Source organism: Narcine bancroftii, chromosome 4 (assembly GCF_036971445.1).
Source record: "Narcine bancroftii isolate sNarBan1 chromosome 4, sNarBan1.hap1, whole genome shotgun sequence".
NCBI lineage: Eukaryota > Metazoa > Chordata > Chondrichthyes > Torpediniformes > Narcinidae > Narcine > Narcine bancroftii.
The window spans coordinates 7,379,522-7,396,198 of record NC_091472.1 but is presented as its reverse complement, the minus strand read 5'-3'; the positions used below and the strand labels follow the sequence as shown (position 1 = coordinate 7,396,198).

Sequence of the window (16,677 nt, the reverse complement as noted above, 5' to 3'; positions counted from 1 at the left end):
TGTATCCATAGAAACCAGTGCCATTTTATACCCATAGCAACCAGCCCTATTTACTATCCATAGCAAGGTCCCCTAAGCAGCTAATCTCCGCCACAGGCCATGGCAACCAGTGCCATCCTGACCAATATATTACCCATGGCGACTGGTACCATTCATTCCACGCAGCTACTATCCGCCAGTGGCTGCACGTGGTAAAGAAACTCATTCCGTGCAGTAATGGAACACTCCGAGAATGATTCTCAATGTTTTCAGATCACCTCTGAGGACCTCTTGAGACCCCTGGGCTGATCTAGTGCTGGACCTCTGCAACTCCCTGAACTCAGACTGAACTCCATCAGACCATCCAGGGGACGGCACAGTTGGCGTAGCGGTTAGCGCGATGCCCTTCCAGCACAGTGATCCGGACTGGGGTTCGAATCCCATGCTGCTTAGGGCCAGACAGGGTAGAAACAGGAAGTTGTGGCTGAAGAGTTGGTGCAGGGGCCAGGGGTTCAGATTTGGGGATCATTGCGATCTCTTCTGGGGAAGGTCTGCCAGTGGTTCTCAACCTTTTTCCTTCCACTCACATCCCACTGTAGTCATCCCTAGGCCATCGGTGCTCTGTGATTAGTACGGAATTGCTTAAGATGGGATGTGAGTGGGAAGGGAAGGTTTAGAATCACTGCTCTAGACCCAATTGTTACTGAAATATTTTGCTGGAGAAAAATTGTCACTGGCCCATTTCCTTTGGAGTTCTGAAACCGTGCACATAACGAGTCAATGAGGGATGATTAAAACAGTGGTTTTCAAACTTTTTCTTTCCACTCATATACCACTGTGACAGATTATGTTATATTTTATATTGTATATAGATATGTTTTAAAGGAGATAAATTGTGGCAGATTTTTTTAATGTAGGTCACTTGAAAACAGATCTCATTTAAAATGCCAGAGCTCTGCTCAAGCCAGTCAGTGCAGGCTCGGGTTCCTTTGCAAAAACTTTGAAGAATGCTTTGGACATGCTGTGGAGTAATGGATTATTGTTTTGGAAAGCAACAGATGAACGAACTCAGGAGATTACGTCCAGAGCCAGTCTATCTGAGTGTAGTTGGCTGTTCTAAGAGAGTCATGTGGCTTTCTCAGAGAGAGAGAGAATTTAGTTCTACAGTTCAGCAGCAGGCAGCTGGGACTGGAACAGGACAAGCTGGCAAGTTTGTGGAAAAGCCCCATTTTGAAGATGGATTGTGAATGCTTAGTCCACGGCTAAAGCTATTTTTCTCCTTTTGACTGACATGGTACTTCCTCGCCCGAAGACAAAGCTCTTGTGGTCCATTCAAGAGGAGTTGGTTGGCTGTATAATGTTGCACTTGAAATAAGGGAAACAAAAAGGAACTCTGGGGTGACCTGAAAGAAAGAGGTTATCATCTGGAAAACCCTGATGGGGCAAGTTTCTTTGGCAAGACACTGAAGTGGCTGATTAGAAGGAATAATTTGTGGGTGTACAACTGACAAAGTTTGATCCTGTTTTCATGCTTAAAGATAATTAAAAGCAACATTTGTTTAAGTAATCATTTGTTTTGGTGAATTTGTTACTGGGTTTTGGGGTCCTCTGGGCCCATAACACCACCTTAAGCAATCCCTTACTAACCACAGAGCACCGATGGCATAGGGAATGCTTAAAGTGGGATGTGAGTGGAAAGAAAAAGGTTGAAAACCATTGAATTAGAGGGTTTGAATATGTGTCTATTTCAAAGCTAAGAGTATTTGGAATAAAGGGGATGTGCTGAGAGCATGGGTCAGTGTGTGGGACTATGATGTTGTGGCCATTCCGGAGAATTGATCAGAGGATGGGCAAGATTGCCTAATGCAGATACTGGGGTTTAGATGTTTTAAGAGGAACAGAATGGGAAGTAAGGTGGAGGGGCTGGGGTGGGGTTGAGGAGCAGCATTACTTGTCAGGACTAGAATCACGGTTATAGAAATTTATGTCGACTAAGAGCCCAAAGACTTCACAGTTGTGTTTATTGTCGAGCTGCCTGCTCTTGTCCCATAACAAATAAACACAGTTTCAGCCCTGTCACAACCCCAGATGTGAAACACAACAGGGACATCCGTGGAATGATCCACCACAGTAGTGCGGATTCCTCATGCGGTGAAGGGAAGCTTCCCTTTAACTCCAGCGATTAGGAGTCAACCCCCCCCACCTCACTGTGTCCCCGACCCTAAAAATAATCTGCTCACCCATGGTTAGAACTGTTCAAGATCACAAGATATAGGAGCAGAGGTAGGGCCATTGGGCCCATCGAGTCTGCTCCACCATTTTAAACAAGAGCTGATCCATCCTCCCATGTCCCGGTCTTCTCCCTATAATGCTTGTCAAACTCTGCCTTAAGTACACCTAACAGCCGCCTGTGGCAACGCTCCGCAGACTCACAGCCCTCTGACTAAGAAATGTTTCTGCTTCTTTGTTTTACATACAGTACAGCATGGCACCAGGCCCTTTTGGCCCACAAACCCATGTCACCCAATTACACCCAATTGATCCACAACCCCCCCGATACATTTTGAACGGTGGGAAGAAACCGGAGCCCCTGGAGGACACAGGGAGAACATACAAATTCCTCACAGACAGCACGGGATTCAATCCCAGGTCCCGCTTCCTAGCGCTGTTACAGTATAGAACTAACTACAACACTAACCGTGCCACACTCTCATCCTGAAGCTATCCGAGAACCCCCCACCTCTTTGCCCATTCTCCTAATCTAAGTCTCTCCGCAGTGTTTCGATACCAACAGTTTGCGTAGCAGTAAAAGTGGCAGCAACTGGGGTTCGAATCCCGCGTTGTCTTGTAAGGGATTTGTGCGTTCTCCCCGTGGGTTTCCTCCCACCCTTCAAAAAGTACTGGGGGTGGGGGGTTGTAGGTTAATTGGGTGTATTTGGGCGGCACGGGACCGAAAGGCTGTCTAAATTTTAAAAATTAAGAATGGCTGTAGCTTGTCGGACCTGCCTGTGACCAGATCTCCTTGTTCCGAGTTCTGGACACTGGGGTGGTGGGGAAGGGAAACAAGGAATGGTTTCCTGAATTCAAGGTCCCTGTGATTGTCACATATATATCTATCAATTAAAGATATATCTTTGTACAATGTAAAATTGTAATAGCAGAAGTAACACAGTTAAATGTGACAAGGTGTGGCGTCGATTCACACCCAAGCAGCAGACGTGAAAATGTATTGAGGCCGAGAAGCTGGTTCACAAAATTATACCTTGTCAGTACTTTTTACCTCCGAGACATCGGTATCTTTGGAATGCTCACCCCCCATCGAAGATTTTAATTCTTGTGGGCTCCATGATCTTGGACCCATGGTCTTTAGAGACACAAGTCTCCATCTTCTCTTGCTCCTTGTCCAAAATTCCTGCTGCGTTCCTTCCAGTTCTGTCACTCTCTTGCTGGGAGGATTCGTACCATTTCATCTGCAGGAGACAGATGGTTCTCTGTTATTTTCCTCTCTCTCTCCTGGATGAGTTCAGCATTTAACCATTCCCGAGTTAGTGAGGATCCCCTTTCCTCCGCACGCAGACAGGCTCAGAGAGCGAGGGGTCGATCCATCCTCAGAGACCCTGAGAATCTCTCAGTGCAGCACGAGGCCACTCTGCCCCCTCTGCCTGTGCTTTCCCTTTTCCCCCTGGTCTCATCGTCCTGTGACCCACCTAATCACCCTGGTTGCAACCTCCCCTTTTCACTGCTACCCTTGGGCAGAAGAAAGAGCAGCCTGAAGTCTGGGCTTGGAGATCATAAAATTATGTCCCAGCCACTTTCACACTTCCCCATGTAATTTATTCTGTTGCAGACTTCAAGAAACCTGCATTTACAATTTCTGCTCTGCTCTTTACTTCATGATTTCACATGTGTGTGTGAGTGTGTTTATGTATGAGAGTAGTGTGTGTGTGTATGTATGAGTGTGTGTGCGTGAAAGAGTAGTGTGTGTGTGGGAGTCTGTGAGTAGTCTGTGTATGAGAGTGTGTATGTGGGAGTGTAGTGTATGTGTGTGTAGTGTGTGTGAGTGGTGAGAGAGTAGTGTGTGAGAGTAGTGTGTGCGTGAGTAGTGTGTGTGTGTGAGAGAGGGAAGTGTATGAGAGTAGTGTGCGTGAGTAGTGGGTGAGAGTAGTGTGTAACCATATAACCATATAACCACTTACAGCACAGAACAGGCCAGTTCGGCCCTACTAGTCCATGCCGGAATAAATCCCCACCCTCCTAGTCCCACTGACCAGCACTCGGTCCAATCTTAAACCATGGCCTCTGGTTTGAATATCCCCCACTCTTAATTGAAAAAGCCTATCCACATTTACTCTGTCTGTCCCTTTTAAAATCTTAAACACCTCTATCAAGTCCCCTCTCAATCTTCTACGCTCCAGAGAAAAAAGCCCCAGTCTGCACAACCTTTCCCTGTAACTCAAACCTTGAAATCGTGTCAACATTCTCGTGAACCTTCTCTGCACTCTCTCTATTTTGTTTATATCTTTCCTATAATTTGGTGACCAAAACTGTACAGAGTATTCCAAATTTGGCCTCATCAATGCCTTGTACAATTTCATCATAACCTCCCTACTCTTGAATTCAATACTCCGATTTATGAAGGCCAACATTCCAAATGCCTTCTTCACCACACCATCTACCTGAGTATCAGCCTTGAGGGTACTATTTACCACAACTCCTAAATCCCTTTGTTGCTCTGCACTCCTCAATAGCCTACCATTTAATGTATATGACCTATTTAGATTTGCCTTTCCAAAATGTAACACCTCACACTTATCTGTATTAAATTCCATCAGCCATTTCTCAGCCCACACCTCCAGCCTTCCGAAATCACCTTTTAATCTACGGTAATCTACCTCACTGTCCACAACACCACCAATCTTTGTGTCATCCGCAAACTTGCTTATCCAATTCTCCACCCCGACATCCAGATCGTTAATATATATAACAAACAATAGTGGACCCAGGACCGATCCCTGAGGAATTCCACTAGTCACCGGCCTCCAATTGGACAAATAATTTTCTACCACTACTCTCTGACACCTCCCATCCAACCATTGCTGAATCCATTGCACTACCTCCTTATTTATACGTATTGCCTCCACCTTTTTTCCTAACCTCCTGTGTTGGACTTTGTCAAAAGCTTTACTGAAGTCTAAATAGACAACATCCACAGCTTTCCCTTCATCAACCTTTTTTGTAACCCCCTCGAAAAACTCAATCAGGTTTGTCAAGCATGATCTACCCCTGACAAAACCATGCTGATTACTCCCTAGCAATCCCTGTACCTCCAAATATTTGTAAATACCATCCCTCAGAACACTTTCCATCAACTTGCCCACCACAGACGTCAGACTCACGGGCCTATAATTCCCAGGTTTACATTTAGACCCTTTCTTAAACAGCGGAACCACATGCGCCACCCTCCAATCCTTTGGCACTACCCCCGTGCCCAGTGACATCCTAAATATCTCTGTTAATGGCCCCACTATCTGTCCACTAGCCTCCCTGAGTGTCCTTGGGAATATTCTGTCCGGTCCCGGAGATTTATCCACCTTTATCTTATTCAACACCGCCATCATTACCTCCTCGGTTATCCTTATATGCTTCATGACCTCCCCACTATTTTTCTTTTACATCAACTGGTTCAATATTTTTTTCTCTAGTGAATACCGTGTGTTGGTAGTGTGTGTGTGTGTGTGTGTGTGTGTGTGTGTGTGTGTGTGTGTGTGTGTGTGTGTGTGTGTGTGTGTGTGTGTGTGTGTGTGCGAGAAAGAGATGGATTCCCTAGCCCCATCGCCCCTCTCCTCCTTTCCCTCCCACACACCTCACCATCTTGCTGTTGACCCCTCCACTCCCTCCCTCCTCTCTGTTCCTCATGCCCCCCCCCCCAACCTTCCGCCTACCTCCCCCTCCTCTCTTCCCCCTGGTCACACATACCTGAGCCAGCCGTTGCTTCCAGCCACTGGATGCCACCAGCTTGCCGCCGGTAGGCCAGGCGTGGGCTGCCATGATGTAGACGTGAGGGCCAGTAGCTTGCCGGGATCGCAGCAGGGCCAGGGCCACCTTGGTGGGGGTTCCAGGCGGATTCGGGTTATACGAACTGATGCACCAGGAGGAGTAGATGGAGGACCTGGGGCCCGTCTGCCAGGTGTGGTTGGGTTTGGCAAGGCTCAGGAAGCACCAGCTGACTCCCACTGTACCGCGCAGGCTGGGGAAGGGCTGGGGCTCAGAGAACAGGTGCTGGGCTGGGAGGTCGGGGCTAGGTGGGTTGTCGGCCTCGGCAGTGATGGCGGGGCGGGGACGGGGCTCACGGGGTGAGGGCGGGGTCCCTGTTTCCCTCAACTCGGTGGTGCGGCGTTGCCTCACCAGCTGGGGTTTGGCGGCCCGGCCAGGGCTGTGCTCCCGGAGGCTAAGCTTCTCCATCAACTGGCCGCAGATCCTCTCCTCCTTGATCCGCTTCTGCCGCTGCCTCTCCAGCACCAGTTCCAGACTGCTGGCAGGAGACAGAACCCTCTTGCTGCCGCCCACTGGCGGGGAAGCCTCGCCAAGGCTCAGGCCCGAGGGAGGGGCCTGCTCGGGCCTCTCGATTGGCCGCGGGACCGACCAAGCCCCGAGAGCCCTGGCTGGCTCCCCGGGGCTGCCTTGGGCTGCCTGCTCCTCCACCTTGCCCGGGGCTGCTCGCCGGGATGCCGCGGTGTGGTGTGAAACGCTGGTGTAGGTGACGCTGCTGTAGCTGGGGACGTGGGCCTGGATCCTGACCGGGACCAGAAGCTGGGGTTGGGGCTGGGGTGGCTTGCTGGGACAGTGCTGGGGGGATGTGCGGGGCGAAGAAGGTGAGGAGGAGGAGCGCTGTCTCGCTTCCCTGTCCCATGCCCCAGGGCGGGCCTGGAGCCTCACTTCAGTGGGCCAAGCCTCAACGTCCACTGGCAAGGGCCACCAAGGCCCGTAGGGGCTAAGGGCCTCAGTGCTCGAGGGCCCCAGGAAGGTGGGGAAGGTTTGAAGCTGAAAAGGTGGCTCATTGCCTGGCGACCAGGTGCAAGGTGATGGAGAGCGGTGCCTCGGGGCCTGGGGAAGGTAGGCCTGACTAAGCTGCATGGGTTCAGTAACATCTGGGCCTAGCTCAGCCTGCAGACCCTCGGAGTACTGGCTGAGCGTCGCCTGGCGGACCAGGAAACACTTCCTCCTCTCTGCGGCCATGGGTGGTGAGGAGGCCGGTGGGCACTGCCCAGCCGACAGGCTCCCGTAGTCGAAGGACTTGCTGCGGCTCTCCGCTGTCTCCATGCAGGGTTGGCAGGGGGTCTGCTCGGACGCTGAGCGCCTCATCTCCTTCTGCTGCAGCCCGCTGGCTCCTGAGGGCACCGTCAGGTACTCGGCAGGCGCCCGGCCTAGCTCGAGGGCCTTGAGGCCTTCCTCCCTGTCCAGTGATAGCGAGAAGCTGGAGCTGTGAGACCAGTTGCTCTCCTGGCTGGGGCTGCGGCTCAGAGGCCCAGACTCGAAGCTCGACTCCCCGGATGAGTACTCCATCTCGGCCAGACGCAGCCTCTTCTTTTTGGGAGGCAACTTCTCAGCCGGGAGCTGGGAGAGAGTCTCGCTCCTCTGGGGCCATTGAAACTCTTCCATCACCTTCTCTGGCTCTTTGGCCACAGGTTCTGGATCTTTCTCTGGTTTGTCCGGCTCTTCGGTGACTCGGATCTCTGGAACTTGGATGTTACGCTGCCGCACCAGCTTGGGCTGGGAGAGGCCTGTGAGGCAGGCTTCGGTCTGCTCGTGTCTCAGGCCTTCCTGGTGGCCAGAGAGTGAGGCATTCCCAGGCTGTGAGGGCATCACCTCCATGGATTCCGTGCGCTCAAAGGAGCTTGGCCTGCTCAGGGAGTTGGTGTGCTGGATGACGGAGATCTCATTGCCTCCGGGCCTGCGGCAGGCTTGAGGTGAGGCAGGCCAGGTTTCACAGGATGCTGGGCCTTCCTCGTTGCTGGGACCTTCCCTCTCCTCCACCTTGCTGGCGCCATCTGCTGGGACACACCCAAGGTGGGTCGGGTACCTGTACCCATTGGCCCCTCTGGGAGGTCCGGTCACCGGGACGGCTACGCCCCTGGCAACGGGCTCTTGCTCAAGGGACTCAGCACGGGAATCACAGAGTGAGGCCAGGGATGTGCTGGAGTCACTGTAAAGGCTGCCGTAGTCCCCACCCAACTCATCTTCGTCCCCCACGCTCTTTTCTTTCCTCCTCTTGCGGAAGGGAAGATTCTCTGAGCATTGGCCAGCCTTGGGGTGTGGTGGGGTCTGTGGATGGCCTGGACAAGCCTCCCCAGTGCTCCGGTGGGCCAAAGCCTTTGGCCTGGTCCCCTGCACTGGGGCACAGTAGAACTTCCTATGGGCCTCAAAGTTGTCCCAGATCTGGAACTTGACGCCACAGGCCTCGCATTCAAAAGCACAGGCGAGCACTTCCTTGGCCTCGGCCTCAATGGGGAACCCTTCCTCATCTTTTGGGACTCCTGCACCGGGCCTTGTCAGGCTGTGGCCAGCCTCAGGGTCGTCAGACAGGGATTGAGCCTCAAGCCCTGGGAAGAGCTCGATGGCTGCCTGCCTCTTCAGCAGGCGCTGGTGAGGTGACAGACAGGAGGTGGAGGAGCAGACCCCATCGGTCGTGGACATCCTCTCGTCGAATGAGTGGCTGCCCCGCAGGACCTGAGGCACGGCCAGGCCGCTGCCGGTGGTGATGGGCATGGAGTTGCTCCTGACGAGGGGTGAGTTCTCAGTGGGGACCCCCAGGCTGCAGACCTCTGGGCGGAGTGGCAGTTCCTCCTCGGGCAGGAAAAAGCGCCAGCTTTTGAGCGTGGATGGCTCCACCATTGCCTCACCGAGGCCTATCGCCCGGATAAGTTTCTCGGCTTCAGGCTTCGGGAAGGAGAGGGGGGCCAAGCCGGGCTTCTCCTGGAGGCCCGATGCTGGATGGGGATCCTGGGCTGCCATGTTGGCTACCATGGTCCTTGGGGCCAAGCGGGCAAACTTGCCGAAGATGATCTCGGCATAGGACTTGACATTGGTGTTTGGTGGGCTGGCCTGCTGTTCGGAGCTCTCTGAGCGGGAGAAGTACCCGGAATCTGTACTACCCTTACTGTGGGGGCTGAGGAGATTGAGGGACTGTTCACTGTCCTGGCCTTGCTTCTCACTCAGCCGCAAGGCCAGCTTCTGCTTCAGGGCCCACTGACCGCCCCGCTCCTCACCTAACCCTGGGCTCTGCCCCGGTCCGGACTTTGCAGAAGCCGAGGCCTCGTTCTGTATGGCTGCCACTGTGCCTGCTCCCCCTAGGGCTCCGGGCACAATGAGGATGGGAACTTTGATCGGTAGGTGAGGGGGCGTGGGTTCCTCGGGCTCTGGGACCCCTCCGGCGGGTCGGACGTAGGCCTCGCCCACGCTGTGGGGCATGGGCGGGGAGGAAGGTCGACCGCCCAGCCGCACCTCCTCATCCGTGTCGGTGCTCTCATCGCCCTCGGAGGGCAGCTCCGGTGCTAATCCATCAGCCCCGGGCTCCGGCGCTGGGACCAGGCCTGCCTTAATGGCGTGGGCGTGGGACTTGCGGTGCTTGTACAGGTTACTCTTGGTCTTGAAGGAGAAGCCACAGGGGATGCAAGGGAATGGCCTCTCTCCGGTGTGTGAGCGGATGTGCTTCTTCAGGACACTGGGCTTGGCGCAGGCCCGACCGCAGTAATGGCAGATGTGGCGGCCAGGTTTGCGAGCCTTGCGCTCCTTCAGCAGGGCCTCATCCCGAGGGCTCAGGGTCCCCTGTGTATACTGCCTGAAAGAGGGACCACCCGCCTTTTTGCTTTGGTGGGGACGGGCCTGGGGGGCTGCTAGGAAGGGATCTGGGGTCCTCAGACCCTCTGTCTGGACACCAAACCGCCAAGGCCTTCCTTCTGGGCTGGGATCGTGGTTGGGGGCGGACGTGTGGGAAGGGGGCTGGGGGAAAGTGGGGTACGGAGTGCGCGAATAGCGGTAGGGCCCCGCAGACAGGAGGTGCTGGTGCCTAGGCCGGGGGGCTTCAGCGGTTGGGGCCTGGTAATAAGGCTGTATGGCCTCCATCGTCCGCCTGGGTGCCAACTGATCAGTGAAGGTACCTGGGCAACCCAGGGGCAGGGGCGTCCACTCTGTGCCCACCTGCCCCGCCCCGCAGGTGCCCTGTGGAATGCCTGAGCTCGGCGAGCCACGTTTGGCTTCCATCTCGTTGCGGAAGGGATCGAGTGCCAGGTTGCCGGCGGCCAATTGTTCAACGGCCCTCCTCACGCCATCTGCCACCCAGGGCACAAGTTCCAGTCGGCTCTGCCCCACGGCCTCCGCTTGCAATGTCCTCTCTGTGGCTGGCCCACCAACGCAGCCAAAGTCAAGTTACTTCTGTGACTGCAGCGGCTGCAAGTTTGGGGAAGAATTGTGGCTCTGCACCATTCGGCGTCTCCCATTATAAAGCAGCATCTTCTTCAGTTGGCGCAGACGGACTCCAACCCCACCTCCTCTTTCCTTCGATCCCGTAACATCACCATGCTCAGGAATATTGGGAACCCTGGCGAGGTGTCTCCTTCCTGACTGGGGCGGTGGGGGGGGGATGTCTCTTCTGTGCTCGCTCTCCAGAGAGCTAGTTTGGGGAGAATCCTTGTCTTTCTAGATTCCTCCTTCCGAGTGCCCCATCATTTCCTGCTCTCCGTTCGGAGCGGTCTCCTGCAAGGGTGAAGGAATACAAGGCGTCAGGGGAATGCAATGGCCGCATGCAGGTGGATAATCTGGAGCGACAGTTGAAAGAGGGGGGAGGATCTCAAGTTCAAGGCATGAAACACAAAAGTCTGCAGACACTGTGATTGTCGCAAAAAACACAAAAATGCTGGAGGAACTCAGCAAGTCTCGCAGCGCCCATCGGAGGCAAAGATCTATAAATTTAAATTTTTTATTAAATTTAGACATAGAGCATGGCAACAAGCCATTTCAGCCCTTGAGTTCACACTGACCAATTAACCCCTGGCATATTTTGAACAGTGGGAGGACATCGGAGTCTCCGGGGAAAACCCATGCAGAGAATGTACAAACTCCTTACACTCAGGGCGGGATTCGAACCCCGGTCATGGTCGCTGGTGCTGTAAAGGCATTGCACTAACCTTTACACCAAATGACGTTTCGGGCGGGCCTGTGCCCTTACTCAAGGTACCTCGGTTATATATCTTTTCCCATGGACGCTGCGGGACCTGCTGAGTGCCTCTGCCGTTTCTGTGTTTTTACTGAAGTCGAATTCAAATTATTAATGCCTGTATGTACATATACAACCAGACGAAACAGTATTTCTCTAGACCACGGTGCACACACAGACACACCTAAAACACAGAACAGCGCAATCACACATATATAGACAGTACATAATGTACATAACAGTACATAAATAAATGTCTATAAATATTTTAGAATGATTTACTCAGTTACAGGATATGTTCATCAATCTCACAGCCTGTGGGAAGAAGCCTGGCAATAACAGGAGTATGGGGTAAGGGGAAGAAAATTCAGGGAGACGTCAAGGGTACATTTTTTTTACACAGAGTGGTGGGTGCCCAGAATGCATTAGTGGAGGCTGGAACATTAGAGATAGTTAAAATACTTTTAGACAGGCACATGGATGCACGAAAAATAGAGAGGTTATGGGTGTGAGGGAGAGAAGGGTTATATTGTTGAGTTGGTTTATATTGGTCAGCACAGCATTGTGAGCTGCAGGATCTGTACTGTGTTGTAATGCTCCGGTGGGGGGGGGGAATCTCATGGAAACCTATTGAACACTGAGAGGACATGGAGAGGATGTTTCCCATGGTGGGGGAGTCTGGGACCAGAGGGGACGGCCTCAGAATGCAAGGATTTCCCTTTAGCACAGAGATGAGGAGGAATTTCTTTAACCAGAGTGTGGTGAATCTGTGGAGTTTGTTGCCATGGACGGCTAAAGAGGCAGAGTCATCGTGGACCTTGAGGACATAGGCGCCTTGCACCTAATAGCCTGAATACACCTTGGATTGTCTGATCTCGGAAGCTAAGCAGACACAGGCCTGGTCAGGACTTGGAGGACTTAGGAACACCAGGTGCTGTAGGGGCGCTGGATAAAGTGGCGACTCTCTGTCTGCCTTACAGTAGACAAAGGTGAAAGAATTTCCTGTATGTTACGTTCTTAATTACGTGAAAATAATGGAACCTTTACCTTTGACATTTAAAACAGGTTAACATAGAACATTACAGCACAGTACAATCATGTTGTACTAACCTATGTAAACTGACTCCACCGCAATCTCAACCTTCCCCACCTCACACCCAAAATCCCACTTTTCCATCCATCCATGTGCCTGTCTAAGAATCTTTTAAATGTCCCTATTGTACCAGCCTCCACCACCACCACCCCAGGCACCCACCACTCTGCGTAAAAATAACTTACCTCTGATGTCTCCTCAACTTTTCTCCACTCACCTTAAACCGATGCCCTCTGGTATTTGATACTGCGAAAAAGGAGCTGTCTTTCCACTCTGCCTAAGCCCCTCAAAGGAGATAGGTGAATTATAGTGGACTTCAGGAGGATTAGGGATAACCGCCATCCACTACACATTTACAGCTCAGTAGTGGAGAGAGTGGAAAGCATCAAGTTCTTCAGAGTCCATACAGGAAGTGACCTTTCGTGGCACTCAGCATATCCTCACTTGTCAGGAAGCTGCACCCCCTGAGAAGGTTGAGGCGGACAAGGCTACCAGCCACCATCCTGTCAACTTTCTACAGGTGCTCCATCGAGAGCATCCTGGCCAGCTGCAACACAGTGTGGTATGGTAAAGAAATGGATCGAAGGTCAATCTACAGGACAGAAGAATGGCAGAGAGGATCACTGGATGCTCCCACCCCCCCCAATAGACATGATCTACTGGGATCATTGCCTGAGGAGGGCACGCATTGTAGTTGAGGACCCCTTCCACCTCGCACACAGCATCTTCCAACGTTATTACAGCAACTCGGGGGCGAATTCAGCGCTGTCTGTAAGGAATTTATACGTTCTCCCTGTGTCTGCGCTGTTTTCCTCTGGGTGCTCCGGTTTCCTCCCACTTTCCAAAGATGTACGGGGTTAGTAGGTCAATTGGTCACGTGGGTGTATTTGGGGGTGTGTGGATCGGGAGTGACGTATCTCTGAATCTTCATTACAATCCAGTGATTATTGGGGGATCAGAGGTGGAGAGAGTGAGAAAATTTTAGTTCTTGGGAGTTACTATCTTGGAGGATCTTTCCTGAACCCGACACACCAATGGCATCGTGAAGAAAGCACATCAGCGCCTCTACTCCCTTAGGAGTTTGCGGAGGTTTGGTGCAACACCAGAAACCCTGGCAAATTTCTACAGAGGTGTAGTGGAAAGTGTGCTGACCGGCTGCATCACTGTCTGGGATGGGGGATACCAATACCCCTGAGCATAAAGCCCTGCAAAAGGTAGTGGACACAGCCCAGGACATCACAAGCAAAACCCTCCCCACCATCGAGAGCATCTGCTGTTGGAGAGCAGCAGCGATCATCAAAGACCCACACCACCCAGCACACGCTCTGTTTTCACTGCTGCCATCAGGAAAGAAGTGGAGGTGTCACAAGACTCGCACCCCCAGGTTCAGGAACAGCTGCTCCCCCTCCACCATCACGCAAACTCAATCAGGGACTCATTTAATGGCTCTTACTTGTGCACTTTATTGATTTTCTTTTGTTCTCTCTGTATTGCACAGCCAGTTTGTTTAAATTAATTATCTGTTCACAGTTCTTTTATTTGTTTACATTTTTACGCTGTGTACAGTTTATTTTTACACTACCAATCAGTGGTAATTCTGCCGTACCCACAGGAAAAAGAATCTCAGGGTCATATGTGATGCCATGTATGTACTCAGACAATAAATCTGGAATATGAATCCTACACTTTGTAATTTGTGCTCTTGACACGACTTTATGAATGCTAGTGATAACCTGTTGTTCAGCTTGCAGAAGAACCTTTCTCACTATATTCACAAGCCTTCCAACTCTCCATAAGGAGTGTGAAAAGACATTGTCCACATGCCTGGATGAGTTCAGCTCCAAAGGCCCCTGGCAAGCCTGTGTCCAGTGGTCGTCCCATCCACGTAACTCGCTGCAGTTCCTTCGCTGGACTCCCGCTCCAGCACCTCTCAAACCTACACCCTCTACCATGAAGGACGAGGAGAGCAGCAGACACGGGGAACCAACATCCTTCACCAAGGTACCACCAGCCAGCCTGGGAGGAAGGGCACCTTCAATGTGTCTTCCCCGTGCACGACTGGGCACTCTCCACCAGATGGCATTAACATTGTTCTCCCGGTTCTGTTAAACTCCTCCCGTCTTTCTCTTTCCCTTTTCCTCTGTATCCTTTCCTCCAGCTCTCTACCCCATCCCCCTCGATCCACAGAGCTACCCCCTTCCCCTATCAATTCCCAGCTTATTTAGAAGAGGATAAAGAGGGTGGGGGAGGAGAGGAGGGGAGGGAAAAAGGGGCAAGGAGAAGCACTGGCTAACACAAAAGAGGTCATAGGTAGATAGAGGAGGAAGGGTAGGCGACTGTTTAAGTGTCTTATTTTAGGTGTCATCATTCTTTTAATGTTTCAAAGTCTCTCTCTCTCTCTCTCTCTCAAGGACAGTAAATTCCATAGAACCATGAGAGCACAAACACAGGCCCTTTCAGCCCATATAGTCTGTGCTGAACCATTTTCTTTGCCTAGTCCCACTAACCTGCACCCAGTCCACAGCCCTCCATGTCTCTCCCATTCATGTACCCGTCCAAATTCTTCTTGTGTTAAAATCGAGCCCACATTCACCACTTCAGCTGGCAGCTCATTCCACACTCCCACCACTCTCTGTCTAATCTTGTGAGATTCTCTGCTATCTCTTCTGCTCATTTCAATTTCAAGCATTCCCTTGTTCAGACGTTTCAGTGTCTCTCTCCAACTCGCCTTCTTAAAAATGCAAGAGGCAGCTTGTGACAGAAACGCCTGTCAGAGCGAGCCCCTCACTTCCTTGTTCCTGAGGCCGGAACTCAACCCTTTCTGCTCAACGCATCCATCCACCTGACCTGTTGTCCTCTTCATCTGCCTACTCTTTCACCGCACACACGGTACGTGCACAAGCAACTCCCGAGGGTCATTTTTTATTGTGTGCTGTAGTGGAATCTCAACATCCAGCCAGAAGTGACATTCCTTCTCCACCTCATTTCCTTATTGTTTCCTCCAAGTTTCAAGATTCTTTTATTGTCACGCAATAAAAGAGATGTAATATTTCACGAAAATGCCTTTAGTCTGCTGTAAGGCTGACAAATACTTGGCATTGGCAGAAATTGCCCGTCGCCCCTTACAGTTAGAGGAAGAGAAGCAAAAGAAAGTCCCTTCAGAGTTACTGAGTGTCTGTGGATTTACTTCCAGTGCTCCCGCCACCTCTGCAGCCACACAGACTTCAGTCCAAACCGTCGGCAACCTGAGCTCCTGATCCAAACATCCGACATGATTATGAAGCCTTCATTGCCCTCGGCACCCTCTCACACCCTCCTGGTGTTCCCTTCAGCCAGTCCACAGCCCGGTGTGATTCCAAAGACCGCAGCCCGCAGCCTGTGTGGGTTCCTCACCTCAAGACACCAACAGCTGTACTTCAGCAGAGCCCACTCGCTGGTCCGCTGCCGTGGATACCAACCCATGAGTCACCTCCTCTGCTTCTCCTTCTCAAACCGGAGCTGGGGGTTGGGGGGGGGTAGGGGGAGGTGGTCCCCCTATTTTCAAGTGCCCTGCATCAGTCCTCTGATTCTCCAGAGTATGTACCTTGAGCCACTGCCGAACACAGACTTGGGCCCGGACTCCATGGTTGCAAGCTTTTAAAATAAAACCACCTTCCGTTCATTGAACAGGCCATTTAAAGGCATCAGTAGTTGAACTGGCTGGTGGAACCCTGCAGAGGAGCACTGTGTCTCCGCTGCCCACTCTCCCCAGGTCAGCAGCAGGGGCATCGCTGCGGTGCAGCAGTTCTCTCATCACTGGCATTCTCCTTATTCATGTCATGTACAGCAGCCTTCAAAGGGGACGAAAGGCCAGATTCTGCTGATTTGTAGTAGATTTTGACCCATGCCTGCTTTCAAATCCCAATGAAAGTCTAACCTGAATCTCTCAGCCTCTGACGGAAGGTCTCATCTTGAGGTGTTACCTTGTTTCTCATTCCACGCGCCTGTGGAGCGCTTCCAAGAACTTTTTGTCATTTTCTGTCCTATTGGAGTCTCTTCTTTTTTTTTTTAAATTTTTTATTTTTCACACCATAAACCACATTAACCATGATACATACTTTTTCCTTTTATTGGAGTCTCTTCAATGCTGTGCTGAACCAGGAGCTGGCTGCTTCTGCCCGAGAGAGTATGACATCGTTGGGGGAGAAGACCACAAGACATAGGTGCAGGAATAGGCCATTCAGCCCATCAAGCCATTCATTCATGAGCTGATCCATTTTCCCACTCAGTCCCACTGCCTGGCCTTCTCCCCACAACCTCTGATGCCCTGGTTAATAAAGAGCCAATCCGTTTGGGTCCCTGCCTACATTTTGCTCATACCTTGATGAAGGGCTCAAGCTTGAAACATTAGTTA

At 51.8% G+C, this 16,677-nt stretch overlaps 1 protein-coding gene across 1 annotated transcript in view; it reads right to left on the bottom strand.

The window, feature by feature from the left end:
• Positions 1 to 10,635, bottom strand: part of hivep2a (HIVEP zinc finger 2a) — a 32,901-nt gene extending 22,266 nt beyond the window's left edge. Inside the window, exons 1-2 of the mRNA XM_069930708.1 lie at positions 5,956 to 10,635; positions 3,292 to 3,449 (exon numbers count right to left, since the gene is read on the bottom strand). Coding sequence (XP_069786809.1) covers positions 3,292 to 3,449; positions 5,956 to 10,239 — 4,442 coding nt within the window. The 5' untranslated portion in view covers positions 10,240 to 10,635. The remainder of the gene's footprint in view (positions 1 to 3,291; positions 3,450 to 5,955) is intronic.
• Between the last annotated feature and the right edge of the window lie 6,042 nt (positions 10,636 to 16,677).